At 37.7% G+C, this 19,594-nt stretch overlaps 1 protein-coding gene and 1 long non-coding RNA gene across 2 annotated transcripts; one reads left to right on the forward strand and one right to left on the reverse strand.

The window, feature by feature from the left end:
• Nucleotides 1-5,679: 5,679 nt before the first annotated feature.
• LOC122611575 lies at nt 5,680-10,358 on the reverse strand. The gene is made up of 4 exons (XM_043784757.1): nt 10,186-10,358; nt 9,562-10,029; nt 8,604-8,823; nt 5,680-6,060 (listed from the first exon to the last, which is right to left on the reverse strand). The coding sequence occupies exons 1-4, from the start codon at nt 10,265-10,267 to the stop codon at nt 5,865-5,867; spliced, it is 966 nt and encodes a 321-aa protein (XP_043640692.1). The 5' UTR covers nt 10,268-10,358; the 3' UTR covers nt 5,680-5,864.
• Nucleotides 10,359-14,772: 4,414 nt separating this feature from the next.
• LOC122611579 lies at nt 14,773-15,647 on the forward strand. Its single transcript, XR_006325539.1, has 2 exons — nt 14,773-14,909; nt 14,967-15,647. It is a non-coding gene; the product is annotated as an uncharacterized LOC122611579 (long non-coding RNA).
• Nucleotides 15,648-19,594: the final 3,947 nt, after the last annotated feature.

Below are 19,594 nucleotides of genomic sequence, written 5' to 3' on the forward strand. Positions count from 1 at the left end.
GCTTCCTTCTGCCTGTTACATACTTTTCAACGAATCTAGTATACCCTTTTACTCTACGAGTAACGGGTATAAAAATGACTGACCCTTTTTGCAGAATACTGACTTTAGGAACGCTGACCAGAGCAAAAGCAACCATGGAAATTACGAACTATACGGACCTACTAACGGCAACGATCCATACAGGAATAGGTAAAATAAGAACATGAACAAGCAGACTAATACATGTCATTGATCTGAAGCATATCGAAGACACACTAAATAAACTAGCTGGACACATAGAATATAGCCCAGAAACTACGGACAACTACCATATCCTGAACAACGAAATGAATCAAACTTTCACCACTTTCTACACCAATAACTCCCTCTTCCATAACAGTAGACCCGTTAGAGCCATTAATTTACTGGGCACCGCATGGAAATACGTGGCAGGTACCCCAGATCATGAAGACTTTACCTTAGAAAGCAACGTTAACGAGATAATAGATAACAATAATAATCAGGTAGTAATAAATAACCAATTCACGGTCAGACTTGATAAACTGTCTAGTGTCACTAATTCCATTAATAATTTTATTAGAAAAAATGATCACTTTGCGGAAGAGATAACACTTAATCTTTAAAACCAAGTTAGGCTCATCAAAGAAGAAATAATAAATATAAAGTATGCCATTTAATGGGCGATAATTAACGTAATCAATACATTTCTATTAGAAGACAATAAAGTTCACGGGTAAACAAAATTTTTGAAAATGGAAATTTATTGTCGGTTTCCATAGAGAAAATGCTTAGTTTTTCGGACGTTTCAGTCTTGCATAATATAACGACACTTTTATATGTAATAAAAATCCCAAATCTAGTAAAAACAAGAGAGTTTAGTTTAGTCGAGTTCCCCGACAATCTCATACCCGTTACTCAGCTATTTGAAGTGCGAAGGAGAGTCTTTAACACTGACAGTTTTTGGCGGTTTGTGGGCGTTAGAGTGAGCGTGTCAAAAAGAATTTTGGCAAATCGATAGAAATTTACAAGACTAATACAAAAATCAAAAATATCAAAATTTTTTTCAAAAGTGTGGGCGTGGCAGCTTTGGGCCGTTTGTGGGCGTGGCAAAAAGTTTTTTGGCAAATCGATAGAAATTTACGAGATTAATATAAAAATTAATAAATTTCAAAACATTTTTCAAAAGTGTGGGCGTTGCAGTTTTAATAATATTAAGATTTGTAATAAAAACGAAATCGTAGACCTAAGTAAGACATTATGTTTGCGTAGGCTTTTGATAGGAGAACATTCGCAGTGCGGATTTGGTAATGCAGATCATATTAAGACGTTTATCTTAGGATAAACGATATGGAATATGGCAACGCCGAGGTGACATTGACGAGGCCAGGCGCACCCATCATACAATTAACACCGGAGGAGACAGAAAGAATCAAAATAGTATCTCTACAAAGATTGGAGAACCTGCATGTCAACAACATCAAGCTATTGCGTAAGCTCAAGATTGACACCATCTTCAATAGAAGCACGATTATAATCCTATTCGGCATCTCACTGCTTACCACGGGTGCCTGTTTCCAAAGCAGAAGAAAGCAGAAGAAGGTCATACTACATGAAGCCCCTCCCTCTACGAGTAACGGGTATAATAAAACGGACGGTCCTGACCGCTCAAATAAAAAAACATTTTTTTTTAATAGTAATTAATCTTTTTTTTTTAAACACTATATATATATGCACAAAATATATATATATTTTTATATATATATATGCCTTCCAGGGTGTGGTGGTGATCCCGTCGCCGCTGCACTCATCGTTTGTAAATCTTTACTAGTTTCAATAGTGCCAGCAACACTAATATCACGGCGATGAACTCAAGGGTATGCTGCACACCTAATATCTCATCTTTGTGGTCGATGACTTCCACAGTGTTGATCACGTTGGCGGTGTTGTCGGATGCCTTGCACTCCTTGCCGCCCATCTTGAGACTTTTCTAGGATTGTAGTTTTTCTTCAAGAGTATTCCTTGTGCTGAACCTTGATCCTTCCAGTCTAAGTCCTGTTATCCTGGAGGCTGGTGTAGGATTGAGTCCTCGCTCTTCTCGGCAGTTTTATTTTGACCGAAGTTCTTGGCGTTTAAGACAGTTTTCACTTAAATATGATAGACTTCCCGAGAGTAGAATCGCGAGGATGAAATCTCGAAAAGGGAATCTCGAGAATTGAGTCCCGACTACTCGAGTATTGGCTCTAGAGAGCTGACTCTCCAGTCTTGACTCTCGAGTATGCTCTTCTCGGGTATTGACTACTTTATCGGTGGGCTACGGTCTTTTTATACCGGCTTAGAGCTTTTTCTGAGCTACTCCGGGCATCGGTCTTCTATGCCAAGTGTTCCCACCTAGGAGTCATATTTCTAGATTTCCCCTATTTTGAGAGTCAATACCCCCTTTGGTGAACTGTACCCGTAATTGGAGTAGGGTTTTTTTTTCTGTGACCTATTGCGGCCGCTGAACTGGTCATCGGACACTCGTTTATTGTCGACTTGCATTTTCTTTGTCGCGTTCCGTCTGACTCAACGCGATGATAGTACCCCTTCCCCTGCTTTATATTCTGGTTGTCTTCAAAGTCTTATGATCTTACAAAAAGGGTGTATGTTACATCATCAATCAAAGATTTCGCAAATCGCTAAAGAAAATACGCTTTGCCTAAAGAATGAAGCTAATAATCGATTTAAATTTTACATTAGATGCAGTATTATCCCAAAAAGGTAAACCCATAATTTTTCCAGTAGAATTTTAAACGAATATGAGTTTAATTATGAATCCATGGAAAGACTCACTAGACACAATGTGGGAAACTAAATATTACCGCCCTTATCTCTTCGGATGAAGTTTAAAAATACGAACTGACCTTAAACCACTTGTTTGGCTGCATAACAACATACGTTGTCCAGAATTATAAAGACGACAAAGAATTCCAAAATGAGGACAATTAAAATACAACTTCAGCAACGGTGCACAGCGCACAAGAAGACAATGGTGATTGCATAAAAATTACCGAACAACGTATTCACGTATTAAGTTGCCAACAGGTATTTGAAAAATGAAAACCAGACTCTAAAGAACTTAATCACTACTTTAAAAAAACTATTAATAAAATAATTTATAGCGACGTGACAACGATTTTGTCAACGAGCCTATATGGAAATAATTAAACCAAATACTTGAACGAAATTACTGAAAACTTTTGTAACACTCCCAAGCTAGACTTTCATGAAAATATATTAGAAGTGTGCGAAAAGATCATACTTCAATTAAAAAACATAATACTATTATCCAGGCGCAATGAAACCAATTCAAAATATCATTAACAAATGTGAAGTTTGTAATTATGCCGAACACAGAAATTAGCTCCCTTTTGAAAAACTCTGGAAACCAAAAATATTGGATATAAAATTGTTATGGACTATTATTTGAAACAAATACGACAGATTGGATTGAAAGTAAAAAAGCTCTATTGATAATTTTAATATAGGTAAACCGAAAACTATTAAAAGGGATCAAGACCATGGCCAAGTTTGTAAGTCATTTTTGTTTTCGCCCCATTTTACCCCTTGTAGCTAAAAAAAAAATTATAAAAAATAAAGGTATGGACAATTCAAAAATTTGTTATCATTTTCGGATGCGAAAAATATCTAGCATTAAGCGAAAAATCGGCATTTCGTACTATCGGTACCACAACCTTAATTTATTTGAGCGAGAATGAAATACGTTATGGTGATGCTATTATTTTTTTGGCAACTGTAGCTTAATATTTCAATTTTTACGTTTTTTTTGGAATACAGTATTGTATTAATTTTCATATTTAATACAATTTTGTATTGAGCAAAACGCGCCAGTTCTGAGTTCTAAGGTCTTAATAAAGGTAAATTTGACTCCCTCCTTACACTGTACTAAAAAAGTGAAATAGAGTTCTGAAAAGTTCTTTCGAAAGTAAGTCTCAAAACAAGTGTGGGATATTAGAACCAAATAAATATTTGGGAACTAAGAAATGGAAATTGGTAATGGTAATTCTTGTATTAGCTTTATGAAAATAAAAAATCTATCCAAATTAGTTTTGGAGTTATCGATACCAATTGTTGTTTTTTGTGTTATTTTCGATAAAGAATTATATTTTTGTGTCGGTATTTAATTAAAGGATCATCATGAGAACCGCATGAGTTTGTGATTAATTGGAGCTCCGATAACTTGGATGGTGGAATCATCTGAAGATTGAAATAGAGGTTACTGTAGATCGCTCTGTTTACTTCCTACAAAAAAGGAACTCGATCAATACGCAATTTGCATGCGCTATTAAGTAACTTTGGGGCTGCCTGTTTTCACTAACCTAGGTCTCGCAATTCACTCAGACGGTCACGACTACGCCACGCTCTAGTAACATGGACACTATCTTGGTAACCTCACACGAGATCGCACCAGGCGATCCAAGAATCTGATGAGGCTCGAAATTTTGTCGCTCTTAGAAGATCGATAGCTGCGTAGTTTAATACAAATAATAACAAAGTTGCACGTGGGGCAGGGAGGACACCGTATTTTGCAGTTTTAAAGAAAGCTCTAAGTGTTTGATGTGTTTTTTGCTCCAAGCGATTTCATATTGGTTTATAAATATTATAAAAAAGTCTACCCAGCCCTATTGTGGCTTGAATGCTCAGCCTAAATACACAAACCAAAGAAAGAAGAACAATAATTATTTAAAGTAAAGTCGTTATGAATAGCTTTGAAATATATATTTGTGACGTTCAGCCGTGCCTCGGGTAGTCAGGGATGGCCAGGGTCGTCCAGGAAATTTCTTTGTTTCAGGACAGTGGTGCTAGAGAGGAATCCCCGATCCGAGTCCCAGTGATAACGCGCAGAGTTAACCTTAACTAGGCTTAAATATAGACGCAGAGTTTATTCATTCCTTTTCTTGGTTACAACAATTACGTAGAACTTTCCGGGACTCCCTCGGCCTAGTTTCCGGCTTCCACAGCGGGGCTCTTCGTACCTCGCGTCTTCGTCCGGGGACGCGGTCTTCCGTATGCGGCCGCTCCGAATTTCGTCGAGTACCCTGGAATCAGCGTAGAGAATTATGTGGGACCCTGAAGTCAGCGTAGAGAATTATGTGGGACCCTGAAGTCAGCGTAGAGAATTATACGGGACCCTGAAGTCAGCGTAGAGAATTATACGGGACCCTGAAGTCAGCGTAGAGAATTATATGGGACCCTGAAGTCACCGTAGAGAATTATGTGGGACCCTGAAGTCAGCGTAGAGAATTATGTGGGACCCTGAAGTCAGCGTAGAGAATTATACGGGACCCTGAAGTCAGCGTAGAGAAGTATGCGGGACCCTGAAGTCAGCGTAGAGAATTATGTGGGACCCTGAAGTCAGCGTAGAGAATTATACGGGACCCTGAAGTTAGCGTAGAGAATTATACGGGACCCTAAAGTCACCGTAGAGAATTATGCGGGACCCTGAAGTCAGCGTAGAGAAGTATGTGGGACCCTGAAGTCAGCGTAGAGAATTATACGGGACCCTGAAGTTAGCGTAGAGAATTATACGGGACCCTAAAGTCAACGTATAGAAGTAAGCAGGACCCTGAAGTCAGCGTAGATACGTAAGCAGGACCCTGAATTTGAACTTGTTTATGAGGGTGTGGTTGTATGATTATTTATTATATCTTGGTTTTTTTTTATTATTATGTATTATGTATTATATATTATTGTGCGCGGACGCGTCACATATTCTATCACATATTTACTTCGTGTACAAATTATACAAAATAAAATCCGTTATTGATAAGATATTATAATTCTTAGCGCTAAGTATTTTTTGGTTTTCATATATCCGATTTTTTAGATCTAATATAGCGTACAATTAATGGTACAGAACCTAACGTGATACTTATTCTAGCAGGGGCAAACACTTTGTGTACAGCGTACGCAACAATAAAGGTGCTCCCTGTGGCCACTTTTTCCACAATGGCGGGTGATGCGATTCCAATAAACTCCAGAGCTGGTACCAAGTTTATGCCACTGTGAAATAGACCAAGAGCAGCGTATAAAGTGTAATTAAAAATAAGGGTTCAAACTGATCATATTCAGCAGGACACCATATAGCCCCAAACAATTAATATTATTTGTTTTATTTTTGTGCAATTTAGAATTACTTTCAATGTTAATTATTCTGTAGGGTAAACTAAAGTGTATTTGTTAAAATGTTTTAGCAGGTAAAATGTAAGTATATACTGGGTCAAAATCATTAGATGAAGCTCGTGTCGTGAACTACACACCAGAAAGTCAAGACTAAGCCTGCAGATTCAAGTGCACCTAAAAACAACTCCATAATTTTATAAAAATATTTTAAAGTTTTTAAAATGAAATTATGACTTTTTCAGTACCTTTCAGTATGCTAAAATGCCACGCCAATTAAGTCATTTCACTAAAATTCGTCTGGTGCACGTAAATTAGATTAATGGGATTTAATTTTGTCTTTTAATGCGTTCAAAAAATAAAAAAACTGAACATGAATATAAAAGAATATTGGAAAACAAATACAAAGTTACTTAGCGTGCGGCAGTCTAAGGAAATGTGCGGTGGTTACTGAAATTCTCATACCACTATGACGTCTTAGACCTTGATATGCCTTTAATTTATAACGTCTTTATAACATTTAAAGTGTAACATATTGCTATTTGGTGAGGTTTTATTGAATCTTCAGATGTTGACTGTATAAATACATAACACCCAATTTAATAATAAAGAAATATTAATTATTCCAAGTGTAGACATGTAGGTATTTTCAGAACGCGGCAATTTTTTCAAAAATACTTTCGATTCCTAGACGCAAAAATAAACTAACTATTCTGAACATTTTAGTATATATAGTTAAAGCGATATCGACGGTTATACCAAAGACATTAGAATAACAAGATGCGTAACGCCATACGATTTTTTTGCACACGATTTTTTCGTGGTGGCTTTTCAAGTGGCTCGAGGCTCTCTCGAAATTTTATTCAAAAGCCAGAGAGCGGAGAGCTCTAGAGCCACCAGCTCTCTTGTACGCATACAGCGACAGCTGACCACTGTATTGGTGCACACGTATGCACATGCATTGTAAAAATGACAAAATATGCCCTTCATCTTAGAAGTTCTTAGACTTTAAACCTATATTATTTTTTATAAATTGACACCACTTAAAAACTCTAGTCTTGCATTGCCTTAACATAACAATTATTCAAATTTAACACAGAAATAATAATAGCACAATCTATGTACAAAAAATTCATAATAATTTTAAAAGATGACTTTATATTAGAATAATTGTCATTAGAGTATTCAGCGTGCGACGTGTGAAAAATATAAGAAGACAATGATTCTTCGGTGCTTATGTCCGCACTTCGTGCTTCAAGAAATCAATTTTGCAATAAACAGATTCCATATTTTTATTTATTTTATAAATATTAATTTTTTAATATGAATTATTTGTATGAAATATTTACTTTTGAAATGTAATTTATTTTTTTTGGAAATTCTTTGTTTTAAATTACAGTAGTAATAATAATTTACTTTTTTACGTTTTAATTATTTACTGTAGTTATTTAGTCAAATTACTAGTATGAAAATTATCCATTTTCAGTATTTAAAATGCAACTAAGATTCATTTAAATTATTTTCTTATATTTCATTTTGTTGTTTTTAAAACAGCGCGCAATTATGGGTAGGCAGAAAAGCGCGCCAATTTTTTTTGTTTTTCCTTTTAATACGTTTTTTTTTTCTCTTAAAACGTTTGCTTAAAGCTGACTATACGTATAGCTCCTCGATTTTTTTTAAATTTCGCTATATAATTGTATTTATAATCAATTAAAGTCGTTTTGTTGCATTGGTAAAGTACGGAAATATATTACATATTAATAATTATCAATATAAATATAAATATGTAACCGGTAGCTAATTCGAGCGGCGATTTTATCAAACGAATATTAAAAAAACTTCTTTCAAACCATAATAGTTTTGAATGGAAATTGACCAAAACATTAATCAAATTCGTTTCTTAGATCAAAATTGATTTCGGCCCGATAATCGTCTTCTAGCAGAAGCACGCACACATACACACTATCTCCTTTAATGTTTTAACTCACACAAGTAAGACAATTCTATTTTTAGATTTTTACGCTCTCAATTTTAGGCGAGCGAAAAGAGAGCAATTTTGGTCGTCACCAAAAAAGTGGCTGCATAGTGCAAAACTAATGTATGGCCGTTACGCATCTTGTTATTATAATGTCTTTGGTTATACTAACTGAACGACTTACAAAATGAGAGACTGATATGATATGCAGACGATGACTAGATCGACTTGTGCAGTGAAGCTTTCTTTAGTCTTTTAGGTATCACCACCAAATCTAATATACCAATTTGCGCTACGCGTAACAGGTAAAAAAACCAATAAAATAATCTTATTGTATAGTAAGTATAGTAGTATGAACTTATAGTATTGTAATTTGGAAGCCAGGCTCCACCAGAATTCGTAGTCAAACGCTGGGGACATTTTTGTTTGTAAAATAATTGTATTACTTTACCTTGATACAAGCACATAGAAACCGCCAAGGGAAATCAAAGAAATTCCTACGTGAAAGCCCACAATAGGCGCTCCATATTCCTTAAACGCCCTCTTCAGCCTCTCACTTTTACTTAGTTTCGAATCTGTAGATGTTTTTGTGGAAAGCGACCTCGATATTGCTGCTGTTAGAGAGTTTTGCATAGGCGGTTGTGTGCTATAATTTCTTCGAGTAAAAAATCCTGTAAAATTAGTTTAAAATACGTTTTATGTAAATGCAAGTGTTAAGAATGCATATCAGAAAACCATACACACGTTTTTATAAAGAGTACAACTATTTTATTTTAGTTTTAGTTTTATGCCCGTTCTCTTTTACGAAAAAAAGGTTAAGAGGGTGTTCTAAATTCAATAAAGATTATGCAACAGATAAAGGGAAAGCGACTTTCGATCAGGATCACTAGACGAGTGGATCTAGCCATGATCGTCCGTATGAACGCCGACATTCAAATCTATAAAAGCTTCAACGTGCAAATTAAGCACACGACGCCTACACTGTGCAAATTAGTTTCAGAAATGTTATAATTTTTTTGTTATTTACTTTGTCTTACCAATTTCCATCGGTAATATCTTGGTAATGCTCACCGTAACGCCCACGAAACGGCCACAACTGTCTTTCCCAAACTTTTAAAGCATGTTTTGATTTTCTTTTAGTTTTATAATTTCTTTTGTCAATTCTCTTCTTTAGCCCTTAAGGCTATAATATACTCCTTTAATAATTAATTTCGTAAATCTTGAGGTATAAGATATAGGATATCCAATCCTCAGATTGAGTTCATGATATATGCAGACATGTAAAAGCATCTATACTTACAATAGGATAATATGTATGTATAGGATATAATATATGATATGAAATATCCATATATAAAACTAATAGTCATGTATTTTTTACTCAGTAGTTCTTTAGCGAAGCTCCTCACCTTGGCCATTAAAAGTAGCATTCTGATCGTAAGTCGCCCAATCCGCTCGCAAACTGTCGCGAAGACCGCTGTAGTGAGAGCACTGCATGTTTTGTGCTGTAAACTTAAATTCCTGGGACCACTGTCCGCCCGGCATGTTAAGGTGCGAAAACTTGTTGAGCCCCCCAAACGGTGTTGGTACATTGCTTTGCATCGCGGAATTAAGACTGATCAACCCAAAGCAATCATAGGACTGTACATGGGGATCTTGACAAATATTTGAGTCGCTTAGGACTGCGTGACTGTTGTCAATAGTGATATCAATGCTTGAGATTGGTGCTTGTGCATTAATCACTGTAGACGAAATGTCACGCGAGCGCTGGGGGGAGAATCGAGATGTTTCCGCAGAGTCCACATTAATCGGAAGAGGTATTGAGGCTTCATTCACATAATTTCCCATTGCGGCAGTCAAGTGGAATTGTTGAACAGCTATGTACGAAAGTATATACAAATATTAATACGAATGCGTAGATATGTATTCACATATGTATGTACATACATAGGAACATACTTATAGCAATTGCGCATTAAATACAACGTATGTATCTACCTGCCTATTTTTGACGACAAAAAGGCGTACGTTACCTGGCCATCTCTGACTATGAAAAAAAGCATCACGTAAAGTTATTTTCAGCAGCGGAAACGCTTTGCCCGTTGTGATGTACATTTTTATGCAACGGCAAAATAAATGTTTATTCCGGTTAAACTTATCAAGCTGACGAACCCAAATACGTATATTCAATTTCTGCAGACCAAAAAAGCCTATATAATACATATACATCGATATTTTTTCAAGAAAAATATTTTTCTATCGTTATAAATTGATAAATGTGTTTGCTTTTTAAAAAATGTATTATTTTGGTATATTACCAATATCATGGATATGTGCGTTTTATATAAAATTATTTTATTTTTTTCTAAAAACTGTTTAGATACATTTTCTAATAGTCACTAGTTATTTACTGATGTTTTTGAAGATATTATAAATTTCCCACTGTTAGTTGAAGCATACATACCTTAATACGTTGTCCAGATAGATTCGTAGATCATTTTAGTATCAGCATTTAAATATTGATTAGTATATGCTTCGAAAAGCTTTTTTTTATAGAACTACGTGTTATTTATCAAGATATGAGGACTTTGAAGAGTTACGAAATCTAAAGGGCTATACAGTATGAACATAGAAAAAAAAAAAATTAAAATCGTTACCTTTTTTAATAAGGGGTATGTTAGGGCCTAATATTAAGAATACAACAAGTCCAATCCAAAACAAGAGAGAACGCTATAGTCGAGTTCCCCGACTATCTGATACCCGTTACTCAGCTTCTCGAAGTGCGAAGGAGAGTCTTCAGCACATACAGTTTTTGGCGGTTTTGTGGGCGTTAGAGTGGCCGTTGCAAAAAGTTTTTTGGCAAATCGATAAAAAATTAAAAAATATCAAAACATTTTTCAAAAGTGTGGGCGTGGCAGCTTTTGGCTTTGGCGGTTTTTGGGCGTTAGAGAGGCCGTGGAAAAAAGTTTGTTGGCAAATCGTTAGAAATTTACAAGACTAATACAAAAATGAAAAAATATCGAAACATTTTTCAAAAGTGTGGACGTGGCAGTTTTGGGCGGTTTGTGGGCGTTAGAGTGGGCGTGGCAATATGAATCGACAAACTTGCGCAGCGTCTATGTCCCTGGAGTCTTTATGCTTAATCTCAACTTTCTAGCTTTTGTAGTTCCTGAGATCTCGACGTTCATACGGACGGACAGACGGACGGACAGACGGACATGGCCAAATCGACTAAGCTACTGATCCTGATCAAGAATATATATACTTTATATGGTCGGAAACGCTTCCTTCTGCCTGTTACATACTTTTCAACGAATCTAGTATACCCGTTTACTTTACGAGTATCGGGTATAAACATTATATACAAAAGCGGTATAAAATTGTTGGCAAAATTTTGGTCGATGTGTTTGGACAGTAGTATTCAAGCGGCCAAAAAATAACCAATTACCATCCAAGAAATGTATAATTTCGTTGAGCTACCGAGCACTCTCGATTAAGTATCAAATCTTTAAATGACTTTTGATTTTAAATTACAATATCCATGTTTACATTCAAGATCTTAAAGCTATGTATTTTGACTAAGCCTGTAAGACCATACTATTAATCAAAATAATAAGGCATTCTTCGGTAATCAAATTCGTAAGAATTTTAAGATTTCGATTTGAAACAGAACAAGAGAGAACGCTATAGTCGAGTTCCCCGACTATCTGATACCCGTTACTCAGCTACTGGAAGTGCGAAGGAGAGTTTTTGGCGGTTTGTGGGCGTTAGAGTGGGCGTGGCAAAAAGTTTTTTGGGAAATCGATAAAAATTTACAAGACTAATACAAAAATGAAAAAATATCAAAACATTTTTCAAAAGTGTGGGCGTGGCAGTTTTTGGCTGTTTGTGGGCGTTATAGTGGGCGTGGCAAAAAGTTTTTTAGCAAATCGATCAAAATTTACAAGACTAATACAAAAATGAAAAAAAATCAAAACCTTTTTCAAAAGTGTGGGCGTGGCAGTTTTAGGCGGTTTGTGGGCGTTAGAGTGGGCGTGGCAACATGTCCCTGGAGTCTGTATGCTTAATCTCAACTTTCTATCTTTTGTAGTTCCTGAGATCTCGACGTTCATACGGACGGACAGACAGACGGACAGACGGACATGGCCAGATCGACTCGGCTATTGATCCTGATCAAGAATATATATACTTTATATGGTCGGAAACGCTTCCTTCTGCCTGTTACATACTTTTCAACGAATCTAGTATACCCTTTTACTCTACGAGTAACGGTATAAAAATTGGTGCTACGGTTTTCAAATTTGTAAAATTTTATATCAAATCAGATCATATTTACTAAGGGAAAAATAGTTTTCTCAGTGGTCTATTGATGGACGAAACGCAGAATATAAAGTAATTTATTAATTAATTAAAAGGAGGGCCAAAAGTGTTGTTCGTAAATAATGCTATTTAATTTAATTACTTAAATTGTCAAAGAGCAGTGAAATAGTAATTGAGAACATCGGAATTAAAGCTGTGCAAAAGGTGATAGTTCTAGATTTTCTCAAGCCCTCCCATTTCTGCCTTCTCCTGGCTTCAAAACAAGCAATTGCAAATATAAAAGGCATTTTTTTAAGTGGTTTTATTTTGAAAAAAAAAAAAATCAGGTGTCTGAGCAACAAGAAGCGATGAAAAAACAAAACATTCCGATGGTAAAACTTTTGCGAAAATCAGAGCACCTAAACCGAGAGCACGAAATCGAAAGATTTTGCCCAAATCGAATTAGAAAAGAAATTACGATTACCGGAGCATGCCTGATAATGATAATAATGTAATTTGCAAGTAATTTTAACGAAAAGTATGTGACGAGAAGTTTACTTGAAGCTTTTACGAAAGATAATGGGGTAATGACAGGATAACAGAGTGAACTTCGATTGCGATTTGGAAGTGGAAAATGGTGACAACTCAAAAGGATGCTTTTAAAAATGATATCTATAGGCCTTTCCTTAGTTGCTTTATGCTTTTTACACGAACTAAAATTAAGTCTTTAAATGTCATAGTCTATCGTACTTCGATTCTGTACAAGTTTGACTTTGTGAGCTATTTTATGCTAGAGGGTGATTATTTTATAGCTCTGTGAGCTATTTAGGGGGTGATAATTTAATTTTATTGCAGCTCTGAATTTTCGACGTTTATTGCTCTTTTTGTGTGAACTGTCTTGTGGACAAAAAAACGGCAACGAGTGCAGACGTGCACAAGCCAAAGTTCTAAGAAAAATGCGTGTAAAGTTTAGGGACTTTGGACTCGCCAACGGCACACGCACGGGCAACAGGCGTGACGCTGGATGGATCGGGACACACACACACACACTGTAACGAACTGTTTTCTTAGTTCCTGCTCGCTACGAATTGCAACTGCTAGCTCAGAGAGTTTGTTTGTTCGTCCCACCAAATTTATGATTTGTGTGATTGCCCGACCAAGAAGAAGACAGAGTTTCAGATTTAAACCACCTTTATTCAGTGACACTTGCTGAAGAAAATCCTGTGATCCTCGCCTTCGGATAACGTCGTCGCTCCTTCGCCGTCCTCCTTTCGTCGTCCTGCGTCGCTCTTGATGGCGGATCCGTGCCGGCTCGACTGGGGCTTAGCATCCTAAGGTGACAGGGTGTATCGTCCGTGAGCCAGTCCTCTCCCCGAACCACCTTTGCCGACCACTGACTCCACCGTCCCTTCCTGCGTATGCCAGGCACTCGTCGCCCTTGCCGAAGGATCACCTGCGGTCTCGACCGGGGCTTAGGATGTTATGGGGCAGGGTGTATCGTCCGTGAGACAAGCTAGCGCTCCTCCCCAAACCCCCTTTGCGACCACTGACTCCACCGTCCCTTTCTGACCACTATAGGTCCTGGTGTTCGCTTGTCCTTCGCTGGTCCCTGCTTGCGGAGATCCTCTCTGGATGCTCGCTTCGACGCACTTGTACATTCACTTGTTCGCTTCACTATGTAGCTCGCCACGCACTGTTCCGAATCGGCTGTCTGCCCGTGTGGCAGTACTTTTCCCGATCGACTGAGTGGCTGTATGGCTCTCCGCGCACTTTCTTATTGACTGTCCCGAGCTGCGCCGTCTCTTATATAGGCCGCGGGAATCCCATTATTTCCCTTTTTGCACACGTTCCTCCTCGCATGGGCAGCTTCCTCGATCTCCTCTCGTCGACCCTGCGCCCTTCGTTCTCAGCCTGGCAGTTGTGACTTGGCATCTTGAACATCCTTGCGCCTTCCTGATCGCAGCCTTTACGTCTCAGCCTATTTGACCCCGTCTTTCAGCATCTCGACGTGGCATCTTGATCCTCGAACTGTGTCGTTCCTCACTCCTCTCGTCGACCTGCGCCTCCTTGATCTCAGCCCGGCAGCCTCAGCCTAGGCATCTCGATCCTCGCGCCCTTCTCCAGCTTCCTGCGTCTGTTGCCGTCTGCTTCTGGTCACCAGCTCTATATTCAAATTTCCCGCCTTTTTATCGCTTTTTATCTCTGGCAACTCCACCGATACTCACCACGATCGAGTTATCGATGTTGGCGACCGGCGTTGCCACTTCATGTTCCTATCTATGTTCCGATGTCGTGCCGATTGCTGTCAATAGTGTGACAGCGTGTTGAAAATCAATATAAAATCCAGTATTTTTGTTCCCCATCGATCTCACTATCGATCGACCGCTATTATCGTAGCGTCCCCATCCCGATTTTCTTTACGCACGTGGATTTCGCAGTTGCAGCTAAATGGATCTAAGTTGCGCCTTTTTGCGTATAAATCGCCATGTTTACTCATCCTCTCTTTTGTTTCTAGCTCCTCCCACTCGATGAAATGCTCCTTGATGCTCCGGGGTTGCTGGCCCTGGACCCAAGCGCCCTGGAGTCCAGCTTGCCTCCTCGTTTCCGCGACTGCGGCAGCCTTGCGTCGACTTGCCGGCCCGCGTGCCTGGCCCCGCGTCCGTTTGCTGGCCCCGCGTGCCTGGTATGATGTTCGCAAGGATCCCAAAGAAGGTTCAGTGTTTTAGAGTCAGAGCGTCTGCTCAGTTAGAGTTACTTTATTCGAATGTTTCTTATGCGCTCAACTTGGGCTGAGCTGACCTGTATATATAGTACTTATTATATATATTATATACATATAGTTCCATATACATATACATATGTATGCAGAAGGCATGCATATGTCATATATGGTCTGACCACTTGAGCTGCAAAGTGCATGCTCAGCATTCCCACGCTCCGCGATCGGCTTATGTATAAGCGATAGATCATATTACTTGAGCGCTGGAACACTTGTGTAATTGTTGGTGGTCTTTTGGGTACTTGAACGTTATGTTTATTATGACAAAGTGTCACAATGTTTTGAAGATATGTTGTACCCATTAGTTTAGTATATTTATAGGGTATAGTATAACTTTATCTCCTATTTTTAATTGAAAATCTGAAGTTTTCTTATCATAAAGTTATTTTCTATAAGACTTCGCTTTTTCTAACATAAGTCTAGCTCTTTTATATGCTATTTCTAATCTAAATTTTATTTCCTTAGAGTAATCTTCTACATTATACAGTGGTTATATTCTATCTCTTTTATTAAAATTTGCGAACTGCCTTGGTAATCTTCCAAAGACTAGTTCATATGGACAGTAATCATGCATGACTGATGGTTTTGTGTTGAAAAAATATGTAAAATATTGTATCCAAACGTCCCAATCAGTTTTATCTGCAGAGATGTATGAACGAATGTATTCATTGCATGTTCTATGACTTCGTTCTATTGTCCCTAAAGTTTGGTGATGATATGCGGTAGATGTTAGGTTTTCTATCTTCATGTATTTGCACATATCTAAAATTACTTTATTTTTATACTCGGTACCCATGTCCGAAATGAACGTCTTCATTGGACCGTACTTTAGTATACAATTTTCGAATATAGCTTTTGCGACAGTATTTGCGCTTTTGTTTGCAACCGGTATGGTTACTAGATACTTCGTTAAATCACATATAAGTGTGACGATGTATTCGTTGCCATATTCTGATTTCGGTAGTGGACCTACTGTGTCCACTATCACTATATCAAAAGCATTTGTTGGGGTTTCTGTGTGGGTCATTGGCGTCTTTGTATGTGTCGTTGTTTTCGACATTTGACATTTATGACATCTACGTATGTACTCTTTTATATGACGAGTCATATTTTTCTAATAATAGCGTCATTTTATTTTCGCTAGCGTTCTTGTAATGCCTGCATGACCTCCTTGAATTGGATCGTCATGATATGTAGACAGTATTGATTGTATCTCTTTTTCAGTTTTTATAATGGTCACCGGCTGGAGTAGCGCTACTCTTAATGATTTTAATTTTATATTGCCCGTATTTTTGAAATTATCTATTGAAATGGTTTCAAAGATTTTTTCACTCGGTGCCAATTTGAGTTGGCTGATTTTTAGTACACCGGCTTGTATTTCAAGCCTTTGGAAGCACTGACCTAAATCAAAAATTCCATTGGTATATAAATCGTCAACATCAATTCTTGCAATAACTTTATTTCCTCGTTTGAGTAAACAAATAGATTCAGTTATTCGCAAAGTCACTACTTTTCGTACTTCATCATTTGTTATGACTTCGTGTACGTTGGGCTTAGATACATTTTGGATACTTTGCCTAGGCAATAGTTCCTTATTTGTTACTGTACAGTTTTTATCTTGTCTACTTTGTTGCCTGGTAGTGACTTTCAGGACTTTATGTTGCATGTCTTTGAGTTCTGTTATATTTATACGCGAGAGTGCGTCTGCTACAGAATTATCTTTCCCCTTTAGGTATTCTACAGTGAAGTCGTATTCTTCAAGCTCTAACCGCATGCGAGTTAATTTAGAACTGGGATTAGTCATAGAAAATAGGTACGTTAAAGGTCTGTGGTCCGTTTTAATGGTGAAATGTTTGCCATAAATATATGGTCTAAAATGGGTAATTGCCCAATGAATTGTCGCTAGTTCTTGTTCCGTTGTACTCTTATTGCTATCTCCTTTTGTAAATGAACGATGCATAAGCTATTGGGAGCTAAATCCCGTTACGGTTGTGAGTTAGAATGCAAAAATTCTTTGCGAAAATCAGGATATTGTAATAATGTGGGGTGCATAAGATTTTCTTAAGGTAATCGAATGCGTTCTGGCATTCGCTTGACCATTCAAAAGGTACATTCTTTTTACATAATCTAGTTATGTGCCGTGTATAGTCGGCGAAGTTCCTTATAAATCGACGATAATAGTTGCAGAATGCTACAAATCGTCTTGCGCTGTCCGCATCATGAGGGACAGGATAATTTTTGATGACGTCATATTTCTTGTCATCTGGCAATACTCCTTTGTCTGTGCATTTGTGACCTGGGAATGTCACTTCGTGCATGAAAAATGAACATTTTTCTGGATGCAACTTTAGGTTATATTTCCTACATACATTAAAAACGTCAGTTAAGTGTTTAATCATGTGTTTTTCTGAACATCCTTTCACCATTAAGTCATCCATATAAAGGAATGCCTGAGAGGGTTCTAAACCCGAGAATGATATAGTCATCATCCACTGAAATGAATTTGGTGCTATTTTAAGACCAAATGGTAATCGCGTGAAGCGATATGAGCCATTGCTCGTTGAAAAAGATGTTATATTCCTTAAGTTTTCCTCAAGTTCTATTTGGTGGAAACCTGACATCAAGTCAAGGCATGAAAAGTATTTAGTTGATCTAGTTGATCTAGGGAGATTCTAGGCAGTGGAAATTTATCAGAAAGTAGTTTTTTATTTATTTGACGATAGTCAATTACTAATCGCCATTTCTTCTCTTGTGAATTTGGTAATGATTTTTTCGGAACTAACAGGAGTGGGCTGTTATACTCGGATACAGACGGTTCGACGATTTTGTCGCTAATTAATGTCCCTACTTGTTTTTGAATTTCTTCAATATGGCTACGCGGGCTACTGTAGTTTTTTATATAAATCGATTCATCATCTTAAAGTCTTAATGTTTGTTTATAAAAGTTGTTTGTTGATATTGGTTCGGTTTCCAGTCCGAACACATCACTATACTGTGTGCATAATTCAGTTAATTGATTTTTGAATTGGTCTGGAAAATTTTTCTTTAGTTTTGAAAGTACTTGTTAGCTTCTATTTTTAGTGTTGGTATTATGAATGTGTAAGCATATGGCAACCTTGCCTGTCAAGCACAATGGTAACCCGGGAGAACAGATGGCCACGCTAATGTGTGTTCGCTCAGTCGTCGTCGAAGAGCAAGCCGTCGCGCAGCGTCTGTACGCGTGATCATATTTAATTCATTTAATATTTCATATATCTAATTTCATTTAATAAACTAATATTTGCTCAATCTCAATGCCTCACCACTTCTAAAGCCATTCCTCCTTACAGTTCAGAAGCGGGATGATCATGAGCAAAGACAGACAGTAGCGAACGCGTTGGCAAAGAATAACGGAACTTAGTTACGATTGAAACATATGACCGTAGATGCAAAGCGTTGTATCTATCAATGTGTTGATACGAATATATATGTATTTGTCTGCAAGCGGTGTGAATATACAAACGGTGTGAATATACAAGCGGTATTTCATACAAACGGTATAAGCATACAAACGGCGGGCATATAGACAACGTAACGCAACGCAAGAACGAACGAATCGCAACGTAACCGTGCAAAAACAATCACGCAAACGCAACGCTAACGTAAGCGTGCGAAAATATTTCCGCAACGAAACGTAAACACGTACGCCAATTCGGTATATACAAATACAATTACGCGATGTTAAATAAGACAAAAAATAAAATGAAAATTACAGAACTGAAAGTCGATCAGTTAAAGTTCCTGTTGCGGGAACGAGAGTTGCCCACAACTGGATCGCGAGATCAATTAGTTCAACGTTTGATGACCCACGAAAAGTCTGACGAAATCGAGTTTTGTGTTTCTTTCGCGAATGAAAATACTGACGAAATGCCGATGGTAGCACAACTTCAGGCCGAGATGATGGCAAATTTTATTAGTTCGCAAATTGCTGCGACAAATGCAACGCAAGGTGCACAGGCGGCTGCAGCCAACGTAATACCTGTACCACCGAGTCCAACAGCTGAAATCGTACACACAAGCACGATTACACGACATGCATGGGTCAAGGAAATCGCTAATACCCTGCCAGAGTATGATCCAACGGATGAGAATGGTATCTCTGTGGATCAATTTATCGATCGCATTAATCGAGTGATAAATGACTATCATTGGGACGAAAAACTTCTCTTGCTTGCCATTTATACTCGACTAAAGGGCGCTGCCAGAATGTGACTAGATGCGTCTCCAGTTTTACACACCACCTGGAGCGAATTTTCGAATGCTATTAGAGATGAGTTCGGTTCGACACCCGACGAAGCCGAGATTCACTACATAATGTCAAATGC

The sequence above is a fragment of the Drosophila teissieri genome, chromosome 2L (genome assembly GCF_016746235.2).
Source record: "Drosophila teissieri strain GT53w chromosome 2L, Prin_Dtei_1.1, whole genome shotgun sequence".
Taxonomy (NCBI): domain Eukaryota; kingdom Metazoa; phylum Arthropoda; class Insecta; order Diptera; family Drosophilidae; genus Drosophila; species Drosophila teissieri.